The sequence below is a fragment of the Syngnathus typhle genome, linkage group LG4, assembly GCF_033458585.1.
Source record: "Syngnathus typhle isolate RoL2023-S1 ecotype Sweden linkage group LG4, RoL_Styp_1.0, whole genome shotgun sequence".
In the NCBI taxonomy this organism is placed as follows: Eukaryota; Metazoa; Chordata; class Actinopteri; order Syngnathiformes; family Syngnathidae; genus Syngnathus; species Syngnathus typhle.
In genome coordinates, this window is record NC_083741.1 from 16,693,707 (window position 1) to 16,718,870 (window position 25,164).

General features: G+C 40.5%; 2 protein-coding genes across 2 annotated transcripts; one reads left to right on the forward strand and one right to left on the reverse strand.

The window, feature by feature from the left end:
• The first annotated feature begins 1,279 nt into the window (after nucleotides 1–1,279).
• Nucleotides 1,280–8,445, forward strand: tacr2 (tachykinin receptor 2). Its single transcript, XM_061276220.1, has 8 exons — nucleotides 1,280–1,636; nucleotides 4,055–4,203; nucleotides 4,306–4,601; nucleotides 6,418–6,612; nucleotides 6,707–6,857; nucleotides 6,955–7,074; nucleotides 7,218–7,294; nucleotides 7,369–8,445. The coding sequence occupies exons 2-8, from the start codon at nucleotides 4,069–4,071 to the stop codon at nucleotides 7,559–7,561; spliced, it is 1,167 nt and encodes a 388-aa protein (XP_061132204.1). The 5' UTR covers nucleotides 1,280–1,636; nucleotides 4,055–4,068; the 3' UTR covers nucleotides 7,562–8,445.
• Nucleotides 8,446–8,544: 99 nt separating this feature from the next.
• Nucleotides 8,545–21,703, reverse strand: LOC133152545 (hexokinase-1-like). The gene is made up of 21 exons (XM_061276219.1): nucleotides 21,352–21,703; nucleotides 17,190–17,352; nucleotides 16,726–16,874; nucleotides 16,534–16,653; nucleotides 16,199–16,294; nucleotides 16,016–16,115; nucleotides 15,747–15,930; nucleotides 15,053–15,208; nucleotides 14,636–14,723; nucleotides 14,256–14,401; nucleotides 13,953–14,145; nucleotides 13,759–13,870; nucleotides 13,118–13,266; nucleotides 12,596–12,715; nucleotides 12,439–12,534; nucleotides 12,185–12,284; nucleotides 11,922–12,105; nucleotides 11,637–11,792; nucleotides 11,401–11,488; nucleotides 10,644–10,789; nucleotides 8,545–10,129 (listed from the first exon to the last, which is right to left on the reverse strand). Exons 1-21 carry the CDS (start codon nucleotides 21,412–21,414, stop codon nucleotides 9,982–9,984), a joined length of 2,757 nt encoding a protein of 918 aa, XP_061132203.1. The 5' UTR covers nucleotides 21,415–21,703; the 3' UTR covers nucleotides 8,545–9,981.
• Between the last annotated feature and the right edge of the window lie 3,461 nt (nucleotides 21,704–25,164).

Below are 25,164 nucleotides of genomic sequence, written 5' to 3' on the forward strand. Positions count from 1 at the left end.
ATGCAAATTGAAGCACAATCACACAATTGCGCTATTTCATCTTGACCTGCAATTAGCCTCACTTTTTTTCATTTATTTCACTACAACTGCTGAATATGGTTTTTGTTTTGCAGAATATAATTTCTCTTGTGAACAATAAAGTTCATTTCTAAAGCGTTACAAGCTCATCATTGTGTTTTCTTTTTCTCAATGTTGTCACTTGTGACTGTCAGTATTTTTCATTTTTACTTTTACTCTGTTTTGAGGGATGATTTTTGGGTTTGGGATTTTGTGACGGTAGCTTGAAATTCTGGGTTGATGTTTAAGGTTTTGAGAGGAATTTTTAAGAAATGTCTTCATCATGTGTTCAAATGTGATCATTACGTGTGTATTGTTCCAGGAAAAAAATCATGATTCAGATTGTTCAAACAGGTTGGAATGAGCAACAACAGTTGGCAGATCATTTCAATTAAGCTTTGACAACATGCCAAATGTGGACGCGGTTGTTGTCCAATGCTCATCCTTCCCACTTGTCATCTCGCCAATAACCCACTGTGAAAAAGAGCCCCATTGCTGAGTGAGAATGTCACCACGCGACTCAAACATATTACCGCATCGTACGATGGGGAATGATGAATGAGCTGAATGAATGAACAGGCTCAGTCCAGGGCCGGTGCTAGTCATTTGGATGCCAGTGGTAAACATAATCAGAGCCCCCCCGCCATTATTTTCATTTCATAGGACACTTTGCACTCATTTTTAAATGACAAAACCTTTAGTATTCCAGTTTCTACATAGGGGACAGCTACATGGCTGCATTGTTGAAGGTTTGCTGGGAAATTTGCGCCACCTTCTGCCAGTCATGTGATACACCTTTAAAAAAAGAAAAACGAGTTCCTGGAGATTTGAATAATGCCCAACATTTTAAGATACAATCATATATATCTGCAGGCGCAGCAAGCACTTAGGTCCTCTGGGATGGGGAAATAAATCTCCTAAGAAATGATTGATTAATAAAAGAAACTGTTCCTCAAAGACAAAATAATAAAAGAAAGTGAAAAGTATGTTACTGCAAGGTAAAGGTCACTGAGATTCAGTCTCTCGTCCATGCAGGGTTTGCTAAGTGCTAGAGAAGTACCTTTTACATGCAAATTATGTTAATAGGAGAATCTAAGACATTGTTTTGGTTCTTTCTCATTCATGACTACATTATAGAACCAGATCCCGCCTCCATTCACCCCCACCTATGAATAGATGGACAGTGCAGGCACACACAACCATACATACTCTTATGCCTTCAAGTGTGTGTGTGTGAGGGAGGTGTCTTATATGGTTGGATGGATGCTTGGGTGTGTGAGTGCACCTCTGTCACTCTCAGGTGGATGAGCTGCAATTTGCACAAAACGTAAGGGTGTGTGCATGCGTGTGAGTGTGTGTGTGTGTGTGAGAGAGAGAGAGAGAGAGAGAGAGAGAGAGAGAGAGAGAGAGAGGGAGACAGAAAGAGAGAGGGAGACAGAAAGAGAGAGAGTGAGAGGATGGGGATGTCTTGATGCATTGGACTAGGTTATCCATCGCACTAAGGGACTCTTAATTCTGAGCTGTAATCTGGAAGCAACTGGACACATGGATAACAGGCAGCCCTGCTCTCCTGCATAAGGTAAGAATAACAGCAGATTTATTTGCTTCTCTTTATAGAGAACACTTTGCATTGCATTGCACTAATTCATCATTTGGGCAAATTGCGACTGAGTAACTGTTGCAAAGACTTTGTGCACACAGGAGATAGTACATGAGGATCAATGAAGGGATGCGTTTTAAAAATGTAATTCTGTGTTAATAATTATAAAAGTGATTGAAGAAGACTTTTCGTTTAGTGAAGTCTTGATTATTGTGGTTTACTGGACTAGATGTTTTTTATGTATTGGTTGGCAAAGTATGAAAAGGACTTCAGTATGGTGCATTGGGATTTTAGATTTTTAGGATTTTGACTGTAGTTCTTGTATTGGAGCTAAAAAGTGTACCTAATGGTCCGGCCAGTTATTTGTTAATTTTCAAATAACATTATATAGCAAGGAACCCCAATCAGGATAGTGCTTTTATTACTCATCAAAACCCAAACTAAATCATTTATATTCAATACATCCATCCAAACATTTTCTTTTAATATCCATTTCATTTTATTTTGTCTTCATTCATGGGAGCTTTTTCCAGCTGACTTTGGGTGAGAGGCGGTGCACATACTGGACCAGCTAATCATCTGAAATTGTAATTGAAATTGAAAATGTTCCATTAACCTGACGTGAATGTTTCCGGAATGTTGGTGGAAGCCAGCATACCCAGAGAAGAGCATTAGTCCTTGATATTCTATTAGTTTTACAATCTCTATTTATTGAGCAATCATTTTGGCCAATTGCTTGTATTATCTCAGATGGTGCCTCATCATTACTGAATGAGTTAGCAGGTTGAAATGGATGACACACTTCAGTTTAATAGACCGTATAAACCAACGAGAGCAAAGCAAATGTTGCATTCAGAAAGCTGTCGACTGCTTAAGCACCAAGGACAGCTCCGCCGCATTCAGTGGAACCTCCAAAATCAAACGACCCTTGAGTGGCACAATTAGGAGTCCAAGAAAAATGCCTGCGAAAATTGAGGACGGATGACAAAAACTACTCGTGCATGTAAATATTGTGAGATTCCAGCATGATAATTGCCTCAATGCAAATAAAACCTCCGCATGCACATTACGTGTGGGGAAAAAAATGCCAAACAAAATCATTCACTGCAGCAACAATAAAATTATAAAATTAGAAATAAACCATTTTATATCATTTATGTCATTATGTAATTTTGAGCGCAATAATATAATGTATTTAAATTCGCTTGCACGTTTATCATGGGAGCAGTGAGCTTTAGTCAGAAAAGCTGCCCTGCGTCAGACTTTTTTGGCTGCACAGATTCTCCCCATCAACTTATGTATTTCTCACCTTCGCTGATGGGGAGCTAAAGCGACAATTACAAACAACACAGTCATAATAATGGGCCCCGAGTAAGAGATTTTCTTTTGTATTTGATTGCATGAGCGCTAAGCCCACTGTGTTGCTTGGCAACCTGGTCATTTTTCACTCTCTTTACACTTTCCTCAGAGTTCAATCTTGCGGATGGTATTGTAATTACTACATTGTTTGTATTGGATGTGGTAAATATGAATGAAAAGTAACACATCCTCTTTCAAAGTAGCCAATAGATGAATCAGGCACACGTCACTAGGCAGGATCAGTATAACTTTCAAATCCACTTGTTAGTTCACAAGTAAAGCTACAGCTTGGATCAACTTTGTAAACCCGTGCGTTCGGCATTTTCAAAGAGCGAGAAGCTTTCAGTCGTACGGCAATAAATAATGCTAAAACGTTGCTTAAAACAGAGTGATTGTCAATACATTTAAAGATGGTGTCCCCTTTGTTCATCCTCCCATTTTCCATAGCGCTTGTCCTCATTCACTTCATGAGTGAGGCAGACGTGCTGAGCACTAACTCACCCTGCTGCGCATTTTAATTCCACAGTATTTCAACCAGCGCCAGACAGAATTCTGTTCAACCTAGGGGAGTCGGCCCAATCTCTTAGTACATCGGAAGAATACTGATCAATTTATGTGGTAAGGTATAAAATGGACCTATTACCATAAACTCACGCACTGAAGCGAGACTCTTACCATTCTCTCCGCACCCAACGTGGAGTAAAAGCAAAATTCAATTAGCAACTGATGAAACTTCCCGAAATGGGAATTATACTGCGCCATCCATCCATCCATCCATCCATCCATCCATCCATCCATCCATCCATCCATCCATCCATCCATCCATCCATCCATCCGGATATTTCCACCAAGGCCGCATGATCCCGATGAGATCAGCGTCAACAAAATAAATTATATAATTGGTGTGCTCTTTTGTACACGTGTTAGTCACGCCACATTAAGTTCAATTTGAGCGCAACCTTAAGACAGTATTTGTACCGCTGGGAACGTGAATGGATTTCTTAACGGCACTGCTATTTCTTCCGTTTCCTATCCCAGCAGGTGACGCAAACATGGACCCTGACAATTCAATTGAGCGTATTGAACAGGACTTGAAGGCCACTTTGCTGCCAATGCTCGTCACTAGAGACTCACTGGAGGACTTCAACGAGACCACAGGGAATCAGTTTCAACAACCTGATTGGCAGGTACGAGGCAGTTCTTGCTTTAGTGTGGTCTCAGAACCAGGAAGTTTAATAGATTTCATACAACGAAATAATTGTATGAAATCATTTTTTTTTGGACCTCAGGTGGCTCTGTGGGCTTTGGCATACTCGCTCATCATCCTGGTGTCCGTTACCGGGAATGTGACGGTCATCTGGATCATTCTGGCTCACCGGCGGATGAGGACCGTGACCAACTACTTCATCGTCAACTTGGCTTTCGCCGATGTTTCCATGGCAACTTTCAACACTCTGTTCAACTTTGTCTACGCGCTGCACAACGACTGGTACTTTGGCCTGGGCTACTGTCGATTCCAAAATTTCTTCCCCATCACGGCCATGTTTTCATCCATTTACTCCATGGCGGCCATCGCAGTGGACAGGTAAGGAAAAGTTTTGGTGAACTTAAAAAAAAAATACACAGTTAACTTGAAATAATCAAACTTTGATCACATACCAGAATAATAGCTTTGTGTTTACATTGAGTGAGTCACTATATGCTTTGGCTCAATAGAGGCTTTACGAAGCGAATAGCAACTGACTTTATACTGATTGGAGGCTGTGAGAGAGTGCACAGCATTAAGTGATAAAACCCAACTCTACAAACAAACAACATTGGACAGTTAAAAGCTAAATTGCTAAATAGGAGTTGAGCCTATGTTTTATTTTGAGCGAGTAGAAGCTTTAAAACGTGTCATTTCAATGTATATTTGCGCATACAAAAAATATATATATATATTTGAATTTAAATTACATTTACACTTAACACCATCTTATGACATCCAATACATCACAGTAGATAACCTTCAGATAGAATGTATTTTTTTTCCTCCGATATTGTTGTTTTTTTGACCGCACACAAATTAGATTTCTCCATTATTACAAACGAATACATTACATATTCAGTGCAAAATATGTCATGGTGTTAAATGATTCAGCTGAATGATTCATGATTTGTTGTAAATACAAAAGCAATGTCGCTGTGCACTTTGCATAGTCTTTGAAATGAGTTATTTGCCATTTGACTAAAATAGAAAGATCATTCATGGGATAATGATGACATACATAACCACTCGTTACACTCTGCCTATATATATCTGTTATTAAAGTTGAATTACAGAGACAACAATGATCCAATCGTAGTGTCTGACTAATACAGCTTTTCCACTTTCACAATGACTCTATTCTCAAGTCAAGGTGCTAATTCTCATTTAAAAGCACAGATGCCCACGTCATTATTCGCATCAATGAAGGTGGAGAATAAAATGGGCCTTTCAATAGCTGTTGAATAAAATGAGTCTATTAAATTGCTAAATGTGGGTCTGGTCCGACCGATGAGTAGCTCCGTAAACGTCTCCCAGGTCAAGGTCAGCCAGCAGCTTCCCCCTTGAGGTTTACCTCTCAAGGAGAGGGGATGAGCACTCCAGAGCTAAAAATAAGATGAGGTGGGCCTTCTGCCTTCAAAAGGAGCTCAACGGGTGATAAGGGCATCTCAGTGACACCAACAGCTTAGGCAGAGGAATTTTTCAGCAGCTTACAACAGCAGTCTTTCTCCTCAATTGTTTGGTCTCTTGGGTCCGATCTCTCATGGCGAAATGGAAGACCCGCATGAATCAGCATTGGCAAAATGCTCACAGACCGAACAGACTCAAAGCTCTTTGAATCAAACCGCTCTATCCTGCTCAGGACCAAAAATGGCATCTCTGAACGCTTGGAAGAACTCAACCCCAGAATTAGAGAGAAGTATTTCACCAGAGTACGACATAATCGATTTCAACACAAATCCTGATTACAAATCCAAACAATGAAGAAAAAATTCAAAGCTCTTCTTAATTCTAACTTGCATAGCTGCTGAAATCCACAAACTGGCTGAAATCAGGTGATCCACCAAAATAAACAGAACAGACAACATCCAATAAAAATGCTGATACCGTAAATAAAAGTGGCTTAACACAAAGTGCCCGAGTTTGCTTACCTGACTCCATCACATGGAAAGTCTTCAGCATCTAGGCTGAGCCTCCTCTACCATCAAAGTACTCATCGGAGTTAACTGGAGATCTTGATGAGAGGGATAGCCAGGAGACAGACAAAATAAATAAAGCATGCGTTCTAAATAATGACAGCAATAAATGGATGCTCTCTTACATGTTCAATTTACGTGTGCGCTCAGAATGCATTGACCTTTGACTCCTGCTTTAGATACATGGCCATCATCCACCCTTTGAAGCCACGCCTCTCCTCCACCTCCACCATGGTCGTGATTGCACTCATTTGGATCGTGGCTATCTTGCTGGCCTTCCCGCAATGTTACTACAGCGTGACCAGATTTTACTACCCCAGAACTGTGTGCATGGTTGACTGGCCGGATGACTACGGAGGGACGCACCAACTCAGGTTTAACTTAACAACTTAGTAAAATTGACCTTTAACTTGATTTGAATTTGTCCTGGCATCCTGCTGACCAAAAATATCAACACTTACCTTTTAGCTACCAGTTTGCAGTGATATTGCTGATCTACTTGCTCCCCTTGCTGGTGATGCTGGTGACCTACAGTTTGGTGGGTCGGACCCTGTGGGGGGCCCACATCCCAGGAGAGGCGTCAGACCACTACCACAGCCAGATCACTGCAAAGAGAAAGGTCACCTTTCCTACTTTATCATTGCCCTTTACTGCACTGCAGTCAGTCACACAAAAATATGTCCACTGGGTTGACGTGCAATACCTTTGTGTCTTAGGTCGTGAAGATGATGGTTGTTGTGGTGGTGACCTTTGCTCTTTGCTGGTTGCCCTACCATCTCTATTTCATACTGGGATCAATTAACAGAGACATTTACAAGCAACATTACATTCAACAGGTCAGCACTGATTCATATGCAATGTGTGCCACCACTACTTTTAGTGACTCAGTAAAGTGTAATCATAATATTGATTCTTTTGTTTTGCTGTGTACAAAAAATACAGTGCTGTTTTTACATTGTGTATCTTCTGTCCTTGAAAGGTTTACCTGGCCATATTTTGGTTAGCAATGAGCTCCACCATGTACAACCCCATCATTTACTGCTGTTTAAACCAAAGGTAAAGCCCCGATTTGCATTGAGACTTCGATGAACGATCATCAAATCGTTTCAAAGATTCCTCCTCTGTTGCAGGTTCCGTGCTGGTTTCCGACATGCTTTTTCTTGGTGTCCCTTCATCAAAATATCAGAGGAGGACAAGATGGAGCTGCAGCATACACACACCTTCCGAGTGACCATGACACGCAGCCTACACAAAACGAACGTATGCTCTCCTATCAATGCAAACCACAAAGGTGACGCAAACAAAAGTTGTGGGCAAGGATGATGCCAAGTCAACACGAGCGACGTTCATGGTGCCGAGAAGTTGTTTGTTATCTCACATTGATCCATGAGAAGCCGCCATCATTATTTCCTGCGAACATTGACGACGTGAATGTTGCATGTAGTTCAGTGCATACTGCTGATCAACTCATTTGAACCATTTAGGTGTGCTAAAGTTGGTGGCATCACTGGAAGTTCAACTATTAACATTGTAGATCCCAAGAATGTCTACCAGACGAGTCCATAAATGGCAAAATTACCAGAGCAGTGGTCAACCAGAGAAGAGTAAATCTAAACACATTAAAAGATATTAAAATGGTACAAAAATAGAGCAATATGATCATTTTGGAAAAAAAGCTACAGATTTATAAGTTGCTCTCATCTAGTAAAAGACATGTAATTGTTTTGTCCAATATTTTTACATTGTAGAATAATTATCATTGCCATCATTAGAATCATGCTATTTGAAGTGTGGGTTGGGTTATGGCAATGTGCTTTATTAATGTTCACTGCAGTCTGTATTAGCAGATATATTCAATTCGTGCATATTTAATGTGAGCCGTATGAAAGATTTCAGGCATTTATGTTGGTGTAATTGTATGCAAAGCTCTAAAGATAAAATAACGTCAAAAGAATCCTCCAGCTTTAAATTGTACACTGACGTCACATTTCAAACCTGTTATCTTATTTCCTTCCGTATAATACTTTCCATTTCACTGAAACCTAAATATCGTCTTTCACTTCAATTGCTTGGGGAAAAAAAAGATGAGCGTCTTATTAATGTGATATACTAAATACAAATGTTTTGTGAGGTAAATAATGACTTTGAAATCAGTTCAAATGTGTTGTATGCAAAAACTGTCAGTTGTTCCAAGACTTAAACGTATTTAATGTGCTCAATAAAAGTGCGAATATTTTCAAATGACATGCTTGTATATTTTGTTTTGGCACACAAATGGCAGCCCGATAGACTAAAGCATCAGTCAATTTGACATTAGTTTGACTTTATTGAATAATTGACAGTGTTGGACAGATAAAGCAAAGCCATTCAAGTGTTTGTGATGAATACTGAGAATAATGCAGAGTCATTATTGAGGAAGAAACTTCTCATCAGTATTGGTTTGAGATGCTCTTGCCGGCATAAATTAGTTTTGTGTACAACACTGCAGCAGCTTCACTTTGTCTATTCCAAAAAGGGTGTACGGTATAGTTCAGCGACCGCAATCTTGTATTTTTGTGTCAATGTTACAACGTTTTCCCAAAACCACATCTGGAATGCAAAAAGGTTCAAAAGCACAATAGAGCTGGCAACCAGATTTGTGAATCTATGCAGGGGTCAACTGTAGTTGTAATATTACCACTACTTACAAAAAAAAATTCTGAAAGTTCAGGTGGATTTGCTAACATTGTAATCATTTTTTACATTCCAAAAGGCCTAGAACAGAGCCCTGAGGGACACCAGGAGTGAACCTAAAAGAGGATTTGGAATTCCTGTGTAAGTATTCACTTTTGGTGAAGCGAAAAATAAATAGATACAACCTAGCTGAGCATTTAAATACCTTCCTACCTGAGATTTAAAGCATTTACCTTTGTACAAGCGGTGAGAACATTTAATAAGGTTTCATATTGTCTTAAAGTTTCAGCAAGTGTAATATTCTTCTACATATTTGGTGCTCCAGCTGGCACCTAGGAAAGCACGCTTTCATTGCAGTTGATAATGAACTGATAAGACTCATAACGTGTAGACAGCAGTGTGCCGTGATTTGGGCAAGTGTTGTTTGGACAGAATTTACAGGAGATTACAAGAAAATAGAACATAAAATAAAAGGCGAACAAGCATATTCAGTAAGCATGGGTCACTCGAGCAGAGATTGGATGTTCCGTTTTCATGTTTATAGGATTAGGCTGATTACAAATAACAGCTTTTATACTATGTGTGTGTGTGAATCATTATCGGGGCGTTTAATCATCTCCGGATATAAAAATAAAATAAATAACACGACATGTCAAATGTATTGTATACTGGAATAAGAGTTTAAAACCTTAATAGCAACTTTCACACGTATTTGTGCATTTTGTGCTGACACATTCTCCTGACTTTGGTAGAAAATATAATTTAACGACCCTGCAGCTAACTAATTATGATGTAAGATAAAATCCAGCCTGCAACTCGCAGCGAGACATTGAATTATGGTTGACACCTTGCAATTACTGGATAAAACCTAAGGGTGGCAACATTACACACAACAGAGCAAAGTTGCAGGGTTGTGTTGTCACAATTGAATCTTTTGGAACTTTCGACATGTTTTACAGCTACGATAGTGATTATGCTACTTGCGTGGACACACTTAAATAGCTCCTGTAGTGTGGGCAGAACATTGAGGTGCCAGTTGGAAGTCCGGAGAAGCCACTGGACTGTGACAGTTACTGGTTGTGGATCTCTTGTCTCAACCGGACGCCCACGGCGGTGATGAGCGCTGCCCCTTTGCCGCTGCCGTCCTCCGACAGCAGGAAGTTGACGTGGCAATGGGGGGCTAGTTCCTTAACGGTTTTGTGCATGATCCGAGAGAAGCTGTGCAGAAGAAGAGAATTAATTGGGATGATGTTCAATGACTGACACACTCACTATAACAAATAGATACTAAGTAGTGGAAAGTCTTTCTTCCATCTTGTTCTCAAGAGTTGTCACAAATCATAAGAGCACGTTGAACAGGATTGACACACCAAGACATGGGGAGTGTCTTATCCTTAAAACAACCCCTGGCAATGACTTGCAGAACCCAGATCAAGAACACGATGACCCCAAAAAAGAATGTAGGTGTTCTACCTTATAAGGTCAGATTACAACTTTATGCAACCCTTGAACAAATACATCACATACTTGTCAAACAGGAAATAAATGTCAGTTATATATATATTTGTCAAGCAGGAAATAAATGGCGGTTATTAAATCACCAGCGCTTTCACGGCTGATTTACAATATCTTGTTCGTCCCATCGTAAAGCACGACCTTAACTCTTCCCCTGAACAATTTATGAGGCAGAGAAATGTTTTGTGCGGAATAATAATGTGAGAATGTATCTTACTGAGGATGCAGTTTATAGAGTGTGCCATCCACCCCTACAGTGATGTTCAAAAAGTCCAAGCCACGGTTTTCTCGGATCTTATCAACGACTGCTGCCATTCCCGCCCCGCAGAGCTGAGCGGCTCGATGTGACACTGCTCCACAAACCTGTAGAACAACAACAACAAAATCTTCATTGCATCACACAAAGCTGTGTGTATTCTTATCAGTTCTGAGAACCTTAAAAGGACGACACATTTCCTCATGTGAAATTCCCACACAGTGGCACAACAAAGCTCTTTCACAAATTACAGTTGAGCAAATGTTTTGTAAGCGCCAAGATTTCCACACAAATGTGCAGAACTGCATTTTGTTGTAAAAGCTCAGCTCAGCTCAGCAGAAATAAGGTTCAAGAGTTTATTTTGATAATGCTCTCTGGTGAGGCCAGTGAGGTTGTGAAATGGTAGAAGTACAATGTTAAAATATCTTTTTGAATTCAAAATCGTTTTCGACTCCAGATTGAACTCTGGGTATGCGGGGAGAGAAGGATTAATATACCATGAAGGTTTTAAATTAAAACAATAGTGGAGAGCAGAGACCTTGGCTTTAGTATTCCACTTGAAGTAGTCATAGATGCTTAGTAGTAGTTAGCTCAAAAACATTATAGCATGAATGGTTTGTTTTAAATGACCAAAAAAGAACATTTACACATTTCCCAACAGCTTCAAATCAAGAGTATTGTTTCCATTATTTGCCTTCAACAATGTGACACAGCATACCTTTTTAACAATGATACTGTCATCACAAGTGCTGTCCAGTCCCAACTGTTGCAAGATGGCCCTCACTTGAAGTAACGCCAATCTGTCACTAGAAAAAGACACATACACAGTTAGCAGCAGGAAAGAAAATGAACAAAGTTGAGGAATACTCATATAACTAGACATGGGCATTGGACAAAAATGACTAAACTAAAACACAAAAAAGTACCCACACCTACATTGAGGTGGTTTCTTACCTCTCAATCTGAGAGAGGAATTTTGTTTCAAAGATGCCTCTGGTCTTCAGTGTTTCCGAAATTTGACCTCTGAAGAGGAAGCCCCTCTTGGTCAAATCTATTAAGATGTTCCGCACTATTTCGCCGAGGTACATACCGCTACACATTTTCTCGTATCTGCAGAGTGAAAACACACACATTATAACTGGAAAGTATTCACAGCACTTGAGTTTTACCACTTTTTTGGGGGGTCTTATTCATATTCATTTTTTAATAAATGTGCCTGTAATTATGTTAAGGTGTTACCTCTGTTTTCCAGGATTGAGAGAGAAGTCATCGACGGCACGATCATACTCGGTCCTGATGTCGTCTAGGCATCCGTTGTCACCAAATGCTCCCCACTCCATGTTGACGCACATTCGCCCTTGGTTGGAATCTACCATCTCAATGTTTCTCATTTCCTCCATGTAACACGCATTGCTGCCGGTGCCTGCACTCAGTAGCCGAGGGGTTTTTGTTATTCGGATCATCTCATGGAAGTTGAAAGCACGAATGAAATGTATACTGACCAGCGATGAGCCCAATCTCACAGGTGGGCTCCTCGTACGCGCAGGTCATCATGGTGCCCACTGTGTCGTTGACTATAGCCACCACATCCAGGTCAAATTCCTTGAGCAGAAATATAAGGTTACATTGATACAAATGAATCAAATTAAAAGGACCTAGTGCCAATTAAATCTCCTCTACATTTAGTATAGGTGTTCTGCTGTTGTCAGGGGACAGATTGTATTTCACCTAAGAGGTTCCACCAAATTTTTCCTACCTCTCTCCTTTTAATGGCCTCTCTCAAAAGCTCCACGACGTCTTCTCCTTCACAGTCTGTAGCCTTAAAGCCTTTAGTCCACGTCACCAGGATGCCCTTTGTAAACACACACTCAGAAAATGCCACCGTGTTGCGAGAACTCCAAACAGGTACTCACAGCATCCAGGCGGGTCTGAAGGCAGGGGAATGAGAAGGTGAAGCCAAGAGGAAGACGGGCATTCTTCATCCCCATGTAGTCCAGGAAGTCACTTATACAATGCACAATGTGATCAAACAGCTGAAGGAGGAAAGGCGAGACGCTCGTGTTAATTGATGCACACACGTTTACAATGTGTTCAATTTAAAACCAAATGAGGTGGACCATATTTTTGTCATTTTAAGAGGAAGCCAGACTCGATGGGAATGGAAAACATGTGGGAAACCTTCAAACTCAACCGCTTTTCTACCTACAAGTGGTCAGTTAATCAAAATACAGTTTGTACAAAACTTTGCTGTGACTGCCACACGTCAAAAGGTTACAGACAGGATTACCTTGACAAACAAAGTGAAGTCACCTCCACTAATCCTAAACAGCATACCAACCAGTTCACATTGAAACATGTCGCTTACAAGCTTATCGTCAACCTGGCAGCTAGTCACACATCTATTTTGTTTGGCATAATTTGCATAAAGTTCTCACCTCCTCCCCTGTTCCCTGCATGACTTCTTGAGGAATGGCGTAAATCTTGTTGTGCATCTCCACCGATCTCTTCTTCCCAGAACGAATTTTGACCATCAGTACTCTAAAGTTGGTTCCTCCCAAATCCAAAGCCAGGAAATCGCCATTTTCTACAGTCAGACAGAAACACAAAATATTTTGTTTTAATAATGACAATAGTGTATCAATGACATATTATGGGATGAGGAAGCTGGTCTGGCTAGGCTAAGTCTTTCGCAGACTTGTTTATAAGAAAGTCCGGTTACAACGTGTGTGTGAGCGTACACCGTGACATGACTCAGCTCCTTAGGCTAAAGATAGCGCCTCCTTTTGCTCCTGCTGTTCCAAGGCTTGACCTTGGCGCTAGGCCGTTATCGCAAGTCAAATATTCTCAGACTGCCTCCATAGAGACTATAACCTTGAAAATCCCTTTCTTTTCAGCTCCATTATTAAAACCCTCAAAAAAAAAAATAATCGACATTTCTTGAAATAAATCCGACTGTTTAATTCGGTTATAAAGTTTTTGACAACTACTTTTGAAATTGGTTATAAAAGCAAATGAGGGATCAGATCCATATTTTCTGATATTACTCGAATATTTGTATGCGTGGTGAGTGTCTAACCTGTGCCATCGGGTGTGCTGCACACAAACGTTGGCAACATTTTCACTGTGGCGGACTCCTGGGTGGCCTTCGAAAGGCCATTTTGGATCTCAGTCCTCATTCGCTGCTTGACCTGGTGAAATATACAATACTCATTTGTAAAACTGCGCACACTCCAACTAATAAAACTTAGATCCGTGTGCCCCCGCCCATACCTCCAGCAGTTGATCGGTCGTCAGGGAGAACTCTGACAGAGTTTGTGCGATTTGCCTCGACTGCTCGGCAAGTCTGTAGGCCACAGCCGTCACCATGGCGGCACCTTTTCCGCTACCGCTCTCCGACAGGAGGAAGCGCACGTCAGAGTCGGGGACCAAGCGACGGACCGCCTTATGAAGACGACGTGCGTACCTGAAGTAGATTTGTCAGGAACGTTGTCATTATGAAATTCATTGACTTTTGCTTTCATGGTGTTCCACAACATTTTGTAAATCGAGTATATGCATGTTTCCATGACTCACTGTGGGTGCATCTTGTAGAGCGAGCCGTCAATGCCAACAGTGGTGCGCAATCGGGCCACGCCTTTGTTCTCCTTGAGCCTCTTGAGGATGCCCGCTAGTAGTGCTGCTATCAGGTTGGCAGAGCGGACAGACACAATGGTGCAAACCTAAATGGAGCGGATGAAGAAGTCATTAAAAATTCCAGCCATAATTTTCTTTTTCAAACCACTTACTAAGGGATAATGCAAAATTTGAAATCCAGCCCAGATGATGTGGTGCAATAAGCGGGTAGGGGTTGCCCCAAGATTTATCACATGTGAATCCCACGTGAGGTAAAATGACACTAGTATAAGGGCAGCCTCCATTTCAGGAAGGAGTCCTATTTTGGCAACAATACCCACATGTTGAACGGCAATGCAGTCGTCATCCGAGGGCTCCACACCGAGTCTGATTAAAATCTCTTTGGCCTTGATTAATCCCTCTCTACTCCTAAACAAGACAGAGACAGAAAGAGGAAGACTGTGTTGTAATCCAATAAAACAGGGTGGCCCAAACCTTTTTACCTTAACAAAGGGAAAGCATTATTTCAGGAATTTTCATGAGAATAAAGATCGGGGGTTAATCTGAAAAGAAATGAAAATGGCAGAACCAATTTTGGGGGATTTTGGCCTGCTTTACCGCAGCCTCTCTTACTTTTGCTCTCATCCTTCCTTATTCTCTCCTTTGTGATTGAAGGCTATAAAAATAAGCTGACTGGGCTTTGTAGTCTGCTGATAAAAGGAATGCCTATATGAATCATGATAATAAATGCAACTTACTTCTCAATGGCTGACACGTGCTTGGTCTCAATTTTGCCTTTAGTAAGAAGCTCAGCGGTGATTCTTCCCTCAAACAGCAAACCCTCCCTGGCCATCTTGACCAGAATGAGACGAACCAGCTCGCCCATGTACAGTCCACTAACCATCTTCTCAAACCTGTAATCAAAGGAACAAATTGTAAAAAAAAGAAAAAAAGAGGGAACCACTGGCATTATTGATCTGCTGATCACACAGGTTGAGTCAGTCAATGGAGCAAACTTTTCATCCCACCAAAAGATTTCTGGACAATTTTGTTTTGTTTTCATGGTGAAGAAGCTCAGTGGCCTAGTGGTTAGAGTGTCCGCCCTGAGACTGGAAGGTTGTGGGTTCAAACTCCGGCCGGGTCATACCAAAGACTGTAAGAATGGGACCCATTGCCTCCCTGCTTGGCACTCAGCTTTAAGGGTTGGAATTGGGGGTTAGAAGGAGTGGAGCTCTTTACAAGCCTTAGACTTCGTCTCCCTCCTTGCACAGTTATTGATATAATAATATGTGCTAAACAAAAAACTAAAAAGAACACCCAGCAACTTTAAGAGAGGATTTCTTTTGACATTAAGCATCCATTTTTGCCCATATTGTGATACATACTTCTATTGTGATGTCTTAGCCTTGCAAGTGGTTGAAAAAATAGCCTACAAGAACAAAAATGACGTACAGCTGCTTGCCGGGATTCAGAGAGCCTCGGTCAATCTCTCGGTCAAACTCGGTCCGGACGTCCTCCAACCAGCCGTCGTCTCCAAAGGCCCCCCACTCGGTGTTCACACACATCCTGCCTTCGTCGCCTTCCACCAGGTCGATGTGACGTAGCTCCTCCATGTAGCACGCGTTGGTGCCGGTTCCTAAAAGAAATATAATTAGGAATAAAGTCTAGAATGCATTCAGCTCTCGTTTGGGAACAACGTGGGCACGCTGCTGATGGAATACCGATGATAACGCCGATTTCACATCGTTGATCGTCGAAGCCGCACGTCATCATCGTTCCCACGGTATCGTTCACCACAGCCATGATGTCAGCTTCATAGTCCTGGAAGACACAGAAACGACTTAATGGCGGCCCCTCACCATCACGTGCTGTAAAACTCCAGTCGAGATGAAGACGCGACTTACTCCTCGTTGTTTGATGGCTTTGTTGAGCATCTTTACGACATCCATGCCCTCCACTCCGCTCGCCTTGAAGCGCTTGGTCCAAGTTAACAGAGTGCTCTGGAGACAGACAAAGCAAAGCTGTCTGTCACTCAAGCTCCTACAAAACTACAGGAAAACATCGGAGCTTCCTTATTTGTACTTTGGCGCCTGTGTGTTCACAAATTTGTAAAAAAAGAAAAATCCACAATTTTATTATATTTTTATGACTATTTATTTAGTATGACTGACACAGCGGCCTTGAAAGATAAGGCGATGAATAAAACGGAAATTGTGCGGTGCTGTAAACGTTATATTACCTCGTCAAGTTTGGTTTGCTGGCAAGGGAAGGAAAACGTAAAGCCAACTGGCAGCCTCTTGTCTTTAATGTTATGTTTTTCCATGAAGTCATCCAGACACTCTGCCACGTGGTCGAACAGCTGGAACAAAGCGGAGACAGGAGTGAGAATGAAGGTGTGAGCATTCGTGCGAGTACTTGTGCGTCAACACACTCTCGCTCCGCTCCCATGCATGATGTCCTCCGGTGTGTCATAGATCTGGCTCTCCATCTGAACGGTCTGCTTCTTCTCGTGACTGACTTTAACGCGAAGGATCCTGAAGGCACTTCCTCCCAAATCCAACGCGATAAAATCTCCTTTTTCTGTAGGGAAACAAAGAAAAGGTTGCCACATAAGAAGAGGGGATGAGTCATGAACAATAGTGAAATTGTGGAAGGAATGTAAACTGCACTGCACTCTTGAGTCTTTTTTTATTTTCCCTCTGGAATGATACAGAACATACTACTAAAAACCACCAAGCGTCACAGTGACGTGGTAAGGAACATGTGGTGAAGGTCAGACAGATGATTAATTTGTCTGTTGAGTAATCAGCTGACTAAGAAAAGAAGATATTTACCATTGACTTAAATTCAAAATGTGTCGAATATTTTGTTTCATTACAACATGGAAGTGCTGACCCGAGCCGTCGGGGATGGAGCGTACAAATGTCGGCAGCATCTTCAGCGAGGACGTGGTGTAGGTGTCGCGGTTCAACCCCTTGACCATCTCCATGCGGAAGCGCTGCATGATGTCCAGCAGCGTCTCATCAGAGAAGCGCATGGAGTACAAGTACTTGTCAATCTGATAAGACACACAAAGGCAACTGTTAATTGGAGATCACACAGTTGAAATTTAATTCCTTAGTCAATACTTTGAACAATTGAACTATTATTGAATCGGAGTTCAACTTTAAAGACTGGAGATACATGGATTTTTTTTAATTTTTTTTTGCTTATGCTTTACGAGTCAATTTGTACAATTTGTTTTCTTTGGATCCCCAAACCATTCAACCCACAATCAATCATATTTTTTTCCCCCAAACTTTGATATGGAAAAAAAAAAAAATGTGAAAAGTGAAAATGAAAGTTAAAACCATCGTAATTGTTTCCATAATTACAAGTGCCCGACATTAGTGGTCAAACCTCAGAAATGCTCCTCTTCAAAAAAGGATCCAGATTTACTGGATCTGCTAATTCCACACCCAAATGCTAAATGATCTCTGACGTGAATGTATGGCACTGTTCAATCATTACCATCCCTATTCTCTTCCAAAGAAGGAAGTGAATACCATCAAAGCAACATTGTGACTCATTTATTGCTACCTTTTATAGACGACGTCATCGTTACAACACAGTAGCTGTAACACATCTTTCTATTGGCAGAAAACTTCCCGCAGCGTTGACACATTCTGTCTGTGTCGAACAGGATGTTAAACAAACTGCTGTTTCATCACGTTAGAGAATGAACAGGATCACGTCTTATCTAGGTCTCGCTTCTTTGTTTTGCTTAAGATCGAAGTACCCGAGCGATGTTCGATCCCAAAGCAACTTTTAAAACTTTGAATATAGAAGATCATGGAAGTGTTATTGCTTATTTTCATTTCTCAATGTCACATTTCCGGGTTGCTTCTTGTTTTTTATGTAAACAAGGTCATGACATGATTTCTTTGTGTGTCTTGGCATGTGAAGAAATTGACAATAAAGCAGACTTTGACTTTGACAGTGTCATTGTGGTTTAGAGGAAGTGAATTTGAAATAGAAATAGACTGGATGTAGTGTGGCCAACTTACAGGAGACATTTTTTGAGACACGTATTTGTTCTTTATGAAATCAAAACTTGACTTATGTTTAAAATCCCTAATGCTAACTCCAACCTAATACTGCAGTGACTAAGGTTAAGGAATAAGGTTAAATTGCCCGAGATGGCTTTTGTAAAATACAAATCTTGTGATCTTTTAATATTCCAAAATAAAATGCATATGGCAATATTTAATGTAAACTGCGCAAACAAACAGTGACACGGTTTACATACAAGTGTTAAATATGGTGTGCAAGTGTTATATTCTCTGTCACATTCGCACAAGAGGAGTTTGACATGGAAGCTTATTGAATCATTAATCCCTACCTCTCCCTTTGCCTAAATAAATAAATAGAATTGAAAGATAGACCAATTTTCCTTTTACAAATGGAGAGGCAAGATCAAAATCCCAAAGGGGAGAGGACAGGTAAGACTGGAATAGTGTAGTCAACAACACACCTTTGCCACACACCTTTGTCTACTTCATCTGGAGCTTTTGCTTGACTTTCAGGAAAGGGTCATGCTTTCTGAACAAACAATGACCTGCTCTCCTTCTCACAGGCTTGATTGAGGAAGTGCGGAAATCTGACACTGGTGGTTGGACGTGTGCACACACACATGCGGCCATATGCAAAACCTCTTTCCTCTTCTGTACCTTGCAATTTAACTTGGCCATGGTGAAACAAACACACACTCGAAACTGGAAGACCCAGTCCATGAATGGCAAACTTAATTTACAAGATTATAAACATTATTTATTTAATTATTACTTGGATTAGCGTGGCGTTATTTGGTGGAATGAATGAAAAGCTTTGAAGGTATGATTGTCCTTTATTGATATCAATGAAGGAAATGTGTTGTGGTGAAAAAGAACCACAAAGAATATATTTGAAATTTATCGATTTGAAATAAATGAAATATTTGTTTTTTTTACATTCACATTGAATGCTTTGAGATCATTGACTAGTTTGGATGGATTTTTTAATTTTTTTATTTGTGTGATGCAAGAACTATCAACATAAAAAATGAACTCAAACTTTTAACCACACTTAGCAACATTGATGGCACATGAAGCGCTGTAGATTCAGTTTGTATGACTCTTTGCAATTTGGGGCTGGTGGCTCACTAAAACAATCCGTGAGCTCAGGAACTACACAACACCTGGCTGCAGGAGTCTTGCAAGAGTGTCTGTAAGAGTCTGCATGGTACTTACTGTATGTCACATGGCTCAAAGCTGGCCTATTTCAGGGAGAGCGAGAGAGGACAAGAGAGAGGGAGGGAGGGAGGGAGGGAGATGCACTGCATTGCATCAGATCCTCGGTGCTGTTAATGTGTGTTTACCACCGCAGGCAGTTGTTCAATAACAGCATTTACACACAAACACGCACCCCTTCAGACATTGCGAGTACGAAAGAGGAATGTGACAGGCCTAAACTTTCCTACGTTTATAAAGTGGTAAGGCTTGACTAAAAGACAAGCTGATGACATCATCAGTGAGCGACCTTAAAGGGTCCCCCCGGCTTCACGTGTGAATCATGGAGCACATGTTGTAGAGGAAAATGTGAGTACGTTTGTTTGGATCAGGGGGAAAACAAAGATGACATGGTGTCTATTATAACACAAAGAAAAACACAAGTACGCTGGTAGCCTGGAAACACTATCTGATCAGGGTTTTCAGGAAACCTTTCGAGGAGTTTAAAAGATGGAAGGCACCTCGAGGCCCTTAAGAACAAGCTCAGTTACATTTGACCAAGAATCTAAATAAGCGGGTTGCACATTTATGGTGTCCAACCGAATTCTTTCTTCACCCACCTTGACTTCTTGCGAGGGGGGGCAAATGTTTGTGTTTAAGGACTTTGTTATATTTTTAAAACAGATCAAGTAAGAATCTTAAAAAGTTAACATTTTATTTTTAGGTTTTAAATTATCATCAATTAAATTACAATTAAAAAATAAAGTGAATTAAATGAATCAGTAGAAATATTTTTCCATAAATTATCTTATTATAAATATTTTATATTAAATATATGACCTAATTTTAGGGGAAGAGAATCAGTGGCGGAGCTACGTGGTGGCCAATGATGGACATGGCCCCCACCAGTGCTGAGGGATACAGAATATTAATTGGGGTATTGATTTCACTGAAACACACAACCAGAGTACCCTAATATTTCCCACACATTGCATTTGTTTATTTTAAAATGTCTCAAAACAATGCATTTGTTTATCATTTTGGTTCTCTAATTGCTATTTGATTGAGTTTATCAGTTCTGTCTGCATTTGAAGAAATAGTAGATTGTTGTATCTTTTCCCAGTCACTGCGCTTCTTATATACAAGTTAAATGAATAGCCATTGATTAGCAGGCGGTTTTTGCCAGATTCAACATGCAAAATTGAATTGGACACCAGTGTGGGCATTGATTTAAAGGGTTGGACCTGTAATTAAAAAAATGGCAGATGCACTTTGTGCCATGTTTAACTTCTCTAATGGACAAATTGAACGAGACATCAGTGTAAAAAAAAAGAACATTGCAAAGCTCCAAGTTCATTTAAAGAAAGGCTTGGAAACTGTCGTTCATTTTTCACAATTTTCTGCCAAAAACTTCCAGAAGGATGTAAAAGATGGGCTAAAATTGGAAATGTCTTAAACTTTTATTTTGTAAATATCTATAAACCGAGGGAATAGACAGCAATTTTGCATATTGTAACCCTAAAAAAATATGAGCTCAGTACATTGCCCATTACATGATTGAAAACTTGACTTTCTAAAACCAAGGTAAATAAACAAGTATTATAAAAGCTATTGAATAAAGGCCTAAATGCAATATCTTTTTGGACGTGTGCTTTCATCTTTTATTTCCTCTTCAGTCCACTTTTCCAGTACCATTTAAGGAACCAGCAGACTTCGAGCTCAAGACTTGTCTGCCAGGTAACCGAGCCGGAGAAACAACAACTGTAATTGACACCTACATACCATGTAGTCAAACGAAATGGAGCGCTCACCTTTTTGACGTAGTCATCCTTGAGTTCAGTAAAGTAGTAGGCTAGTAGCTGCGCTGCGATCATCCTGCTTCTCCTCTTCTCTTCTCTTCTCTCACACACACTCGCACACACACAGATGGAGTGAATAAAAGTAGGTGGGGGGGGGGATAAAGAAACCCAACCTGAACGTCTACTTCATGCAACCCTAGGGGCCTGTTAAAAGAAATTAGAGAGGAATAAATCGCAACAATCAAGTCGAAGCAGGTTTAAAAGTAGTCAGCTGGCTCATGGGTGGCACTTTTTGCTCAGCCGGCCGGCACGTGAGCAAAAGCAAAGGAGCAGCAATGAGTGGGAGTGAGTGAGTGAGCCAGCAACTTTGCAGGCAGAAGGCGTGACACCGTAAGAAAGACACGCCCACTCATCGACATCTGATTGGATCAGACTTGTGCATAGATGCGATAATTATTATTGCATATTTAAATTAAACCGTTGCAGTGCTTGCGCCGTATTGAATGTGGCAACTCTCTCTCTCTCTGTCCCTCTCTGTCCCTCTCTGTCTCTCTCTGTCTCTCTCTGTCTCTCTCTCTGTCTCTCTCTCTGTCTCTCTCTCTGTCTCTCTCTCTCTGTCTCTCTCTCTCTCTGTCTTTCTCTCACTCTCTCACTCTCTCACTCTCTCACTCTCTCACTCTAATATACGGTATATGAGAAAAAGATAGGATTATTAAATAAATAAAAAGTGAAGTCATATTTCACAATTTAATGAAAACAAAACAAAAACACGTTTTAGAACACATTTGGGCATTTTAAATTTGTAATTGTTCTCCCATCTTGTTGAAGTTTTGCTTACTATATCCATAAAAGATACCAATGTGGGTTCTAAAGATTGTTCTTTCTTTTTGTTTTACAAAAACATTGAGCAAAAAAATAATCGGTTTCTCAATTGGTAATGAAACGTCATTGTTCTCATTTACTCCCATGAGATGTGGGTTTTTGTGTAAAACAGTTCATGCATCTCCAAGCAGCGCACAAATAGCTCCACTTTGACACATACAGTATGGCGGTAACTTCGCGTACCAATCTGCCACGGATGCAAGCAGAAGGGATTGTGGCGGGAGACGAGTAGAGATGAGATCATGAGGAGGAGGAGGAGGAGGTAAAGAGGGGGGCCGGTAGTGGGGTTAGGGGAAAACCAACGTTCCAGTTCTACTTGAAAGTTGAGCAGTTAAAAGCAAAAAAAAAAAGAAACAAATGTGAATAAACAACTGCCGACAAATGCGATGACTTTTTCTGCTATTGCTAAAACGGCTTATGAAACACAGCACCTTTTTGGTCGTAATTAAGAGTTGAGAGTTTTTTTCCTGACCTGGTTTGCATCTGTATGTTTTCCAAACATAACCATTGTGTCTATGCTCAGTTTTTTCATGTCTTTGATGTTACCAAAGCATTTTTTCGATATAGCTGTCTGTCCTTACATTTCCGAAGAGCCAGCCAGGCCGCAGGGCCGTAAGAAAAATGAAGTTGGGGCAGTATTATGCAAATAATTTTGACTATTGATCATTGACTGTCCCCTTGAGGAATTGAGTATATAAATTTCGGGTGGCCTCGTCTCGGAATTCCTGACGCAGCAAACACACTCCTGCTCAAGGACACAACCACCATGGGGGGTGGATAGTCTTTTGCTGCATCCTCTCAAACTGTCATGCTGACGAGTATTTCCGTCTTAAAATGTAATTCCTAATTTTTGCCACGATAATTAAAACAAAAAAAATACATTTTGTCTTTGGGATAATGTCAAAGGCTAGTTTTCGGACAGTTTCTTTGTTGTTAGTTGGATCATGTTTTGATAGCATATCCAATTATTTTTTTCCTCAGTACAAACACTATGCAAATTAATAAAGGGAAATTGGGCGCTGGGACAGTTTCATTCTTCACAGATTAGCGGCTGTTTCATCCCCATGAGCACGCACTTTCTCTCTCCATGCGTCTATCCGCTTTCCTCTAATCCTCAAATTTGTTTGTGTCTTCACTCTTCATGATGCAAGTGCATATTTTACAGAACCCTTATATCAGATCTCATCAGTCTAGTCGGTGGATTTTAATCCAAAGCAGTGCATAAAGCATTAGGTTATGATGGATTTGCCTGGAGGAGTACAGCAGGCAAGCAAGAAACGTGACTAGACGGGCATGGATCCAGTCTGGCAGCTAAAGCAGAAGGACAGAAACAGAACAGATAAACAGACAGAAGTATTAACGTGTTGATTTTCATTTACACGTTACCTCTTTATGATGTACTTGTCAAGAAACAACATCCATGACAAGGTTATACTGTTTTTGTTTGTCTCAAAGCGAGGCAATGTAGGGTCTTTTTGCATACCACTAAATTATGCATGTCGAATGTGGTTATGTGGGGAGGAATGAATTTAAAGAATGGCTTACACCAGGATGTGATGAGCTTTGGTATGAACGTAGGCTATATTAAGTTTAAATCCAGGAAATGGCGTTGTTTCTCAATGACAAACATACTTGAAATGTCCCAAATGCAAATGGAGAAAACAGCATCATGCTTTGGGGCTGATTTTCTTTAGCTGGAACTGAACCAAAACCTTCAGGCTTCTATTGGAGAGGAAAAAAATATAAGGAAAAGCCTATTAGAACATCGGAAAATTATTTCGCATTCACCAGAGGCTGCCTCCCATTTAACTGGAGTTGGAATGTGATTGGTGATTTCTCAACACACCCACATCCCACCGTATTCATTAAAAAACTTTTTTTTTTTTAAAGAGGGTGTGCACACTTGTGCAACAACATCATCACCCTCTTGCAGAGTTCCTTTTGCAAGTTATACAGGTCACACTAATGAAGCTAAACGATTTCAAAAGTACTACCCTGGTCTCTTTTTTTATTTAACAAAAACTGGTATTTGAACGGGGTGTGTAGACTTGTTATAAATAGTTCTCTTCTGGAGGGTCTGAAAAAACTGGAAAAATATTGATGAATAAAGTATTGTAGTCTTTATGATAATGATTCCATCTTCACATTTTTGGGTATGGGGGTGGTAAATAGACTTGACCTAGAGACAAATGATTGTTATTTCTGTTGTGTCAAGGTATTTGCGTTTTTCAGTATTCTGCTAAAATCTCAGACTCAGGTTAGATAGCAGTATATGTATAATGCTGACTTTTTGTGAATGCACTCGGTCCAGTTCTTTTCTGATGATCGTTTGCCATTGTTGACCCACAGCTAAGCTGCGTGACAGCAACAAAAAGCTTTATCCCGATTGCAAAAATGGTACATTCTGCTGGGGTTGACCAGTATCATAGCACATGCCCACAGTCTTACCAAAGTCAAGTTGCAACATGGCCAACTGCATGACACTGGGTCACAGTTTAAACTTATAAGCACCTCTCAATATTAGTAAACCATGGGAATACTATTTCTATATCCTGTGTATAAGCATATGTAGGGAATTATTATCATAAATGCTATGAAACACCATCAGTATGGCTTGGTTTAAATTCCAAATATACCTTTTCACACATTTTAAAATGTTCAAAGATTGACACTTCGTATTCATAAGTCGATAAAGCCTCAATTTCTTTCCTTTTCTCCGACAGTAAGCTTGTCATAACAAATTGCTGGTCACGAATGAACCACTTTTTGGCCAATGCCGCCCTCTGCTGGCAACTGAACTTAACGTCGTAACTGCCCTCAAGTCTCGCATTGTTTACATCATGTGACCAGACCCGAAAAACAAACCTTGTACGCAGGCACGGGCGGATATTAGATTCTTAAGGTATAATAACATGAGCAAAAAAACAACTATCTACACACCTG

What these genes read in the sequence shown, in the direction of transcription:
- LOC133152545 (XM_061276219.1), bottom strand. Translation starts at nt 21,414, where the DNA reads ATGATCGCAGCGCAGCTACTAGCCTACTACTTTACTGAACTCAAGGAT. An exon ending in CTCTACAAGATGCACCCACA is followed by an intron (nt 14,146 to 14,255) that starts GTGAGTCATGGA and finishes AATCTACTTCAG; the next exon opens with GTACGCACGTCGTCTTCATA. An exon ending in ACAGTATCATTGTTAAAAAG is followed by an intron (nt 10,790 to 11,400) that starts GTATGCTGTGTC and finishes GTTGTTCTACAG; the next exon opens with GTTTGTGGAGCAGTGTCACA.
- tacr2 (XM_061276220.1), top strand. Translation starts at nt 4,069, where the DNA reads ATGGACCCTGACAATTCAATTGAGCGTATTGAACAGGACTTGAAGGCC. An exon ending in TTCAACAACCTGATTGGCAG is followed by an intron (nt 4,204 to 4,305) that starts GTACGAGGCAGT and finishes TTTGGACCTCAG; the next exon opens with GTGGCTCTGTGGGCTTTGGC. An exon ending in GCGGCCATCGCAGTGGACAG is followed by an intron (nt 4,602 to 6,417) that starts GTAAGGAAAAGT and finishes CTCCTGCTTTAG; the next exon opens with ATACATGGCCATCATCCACC.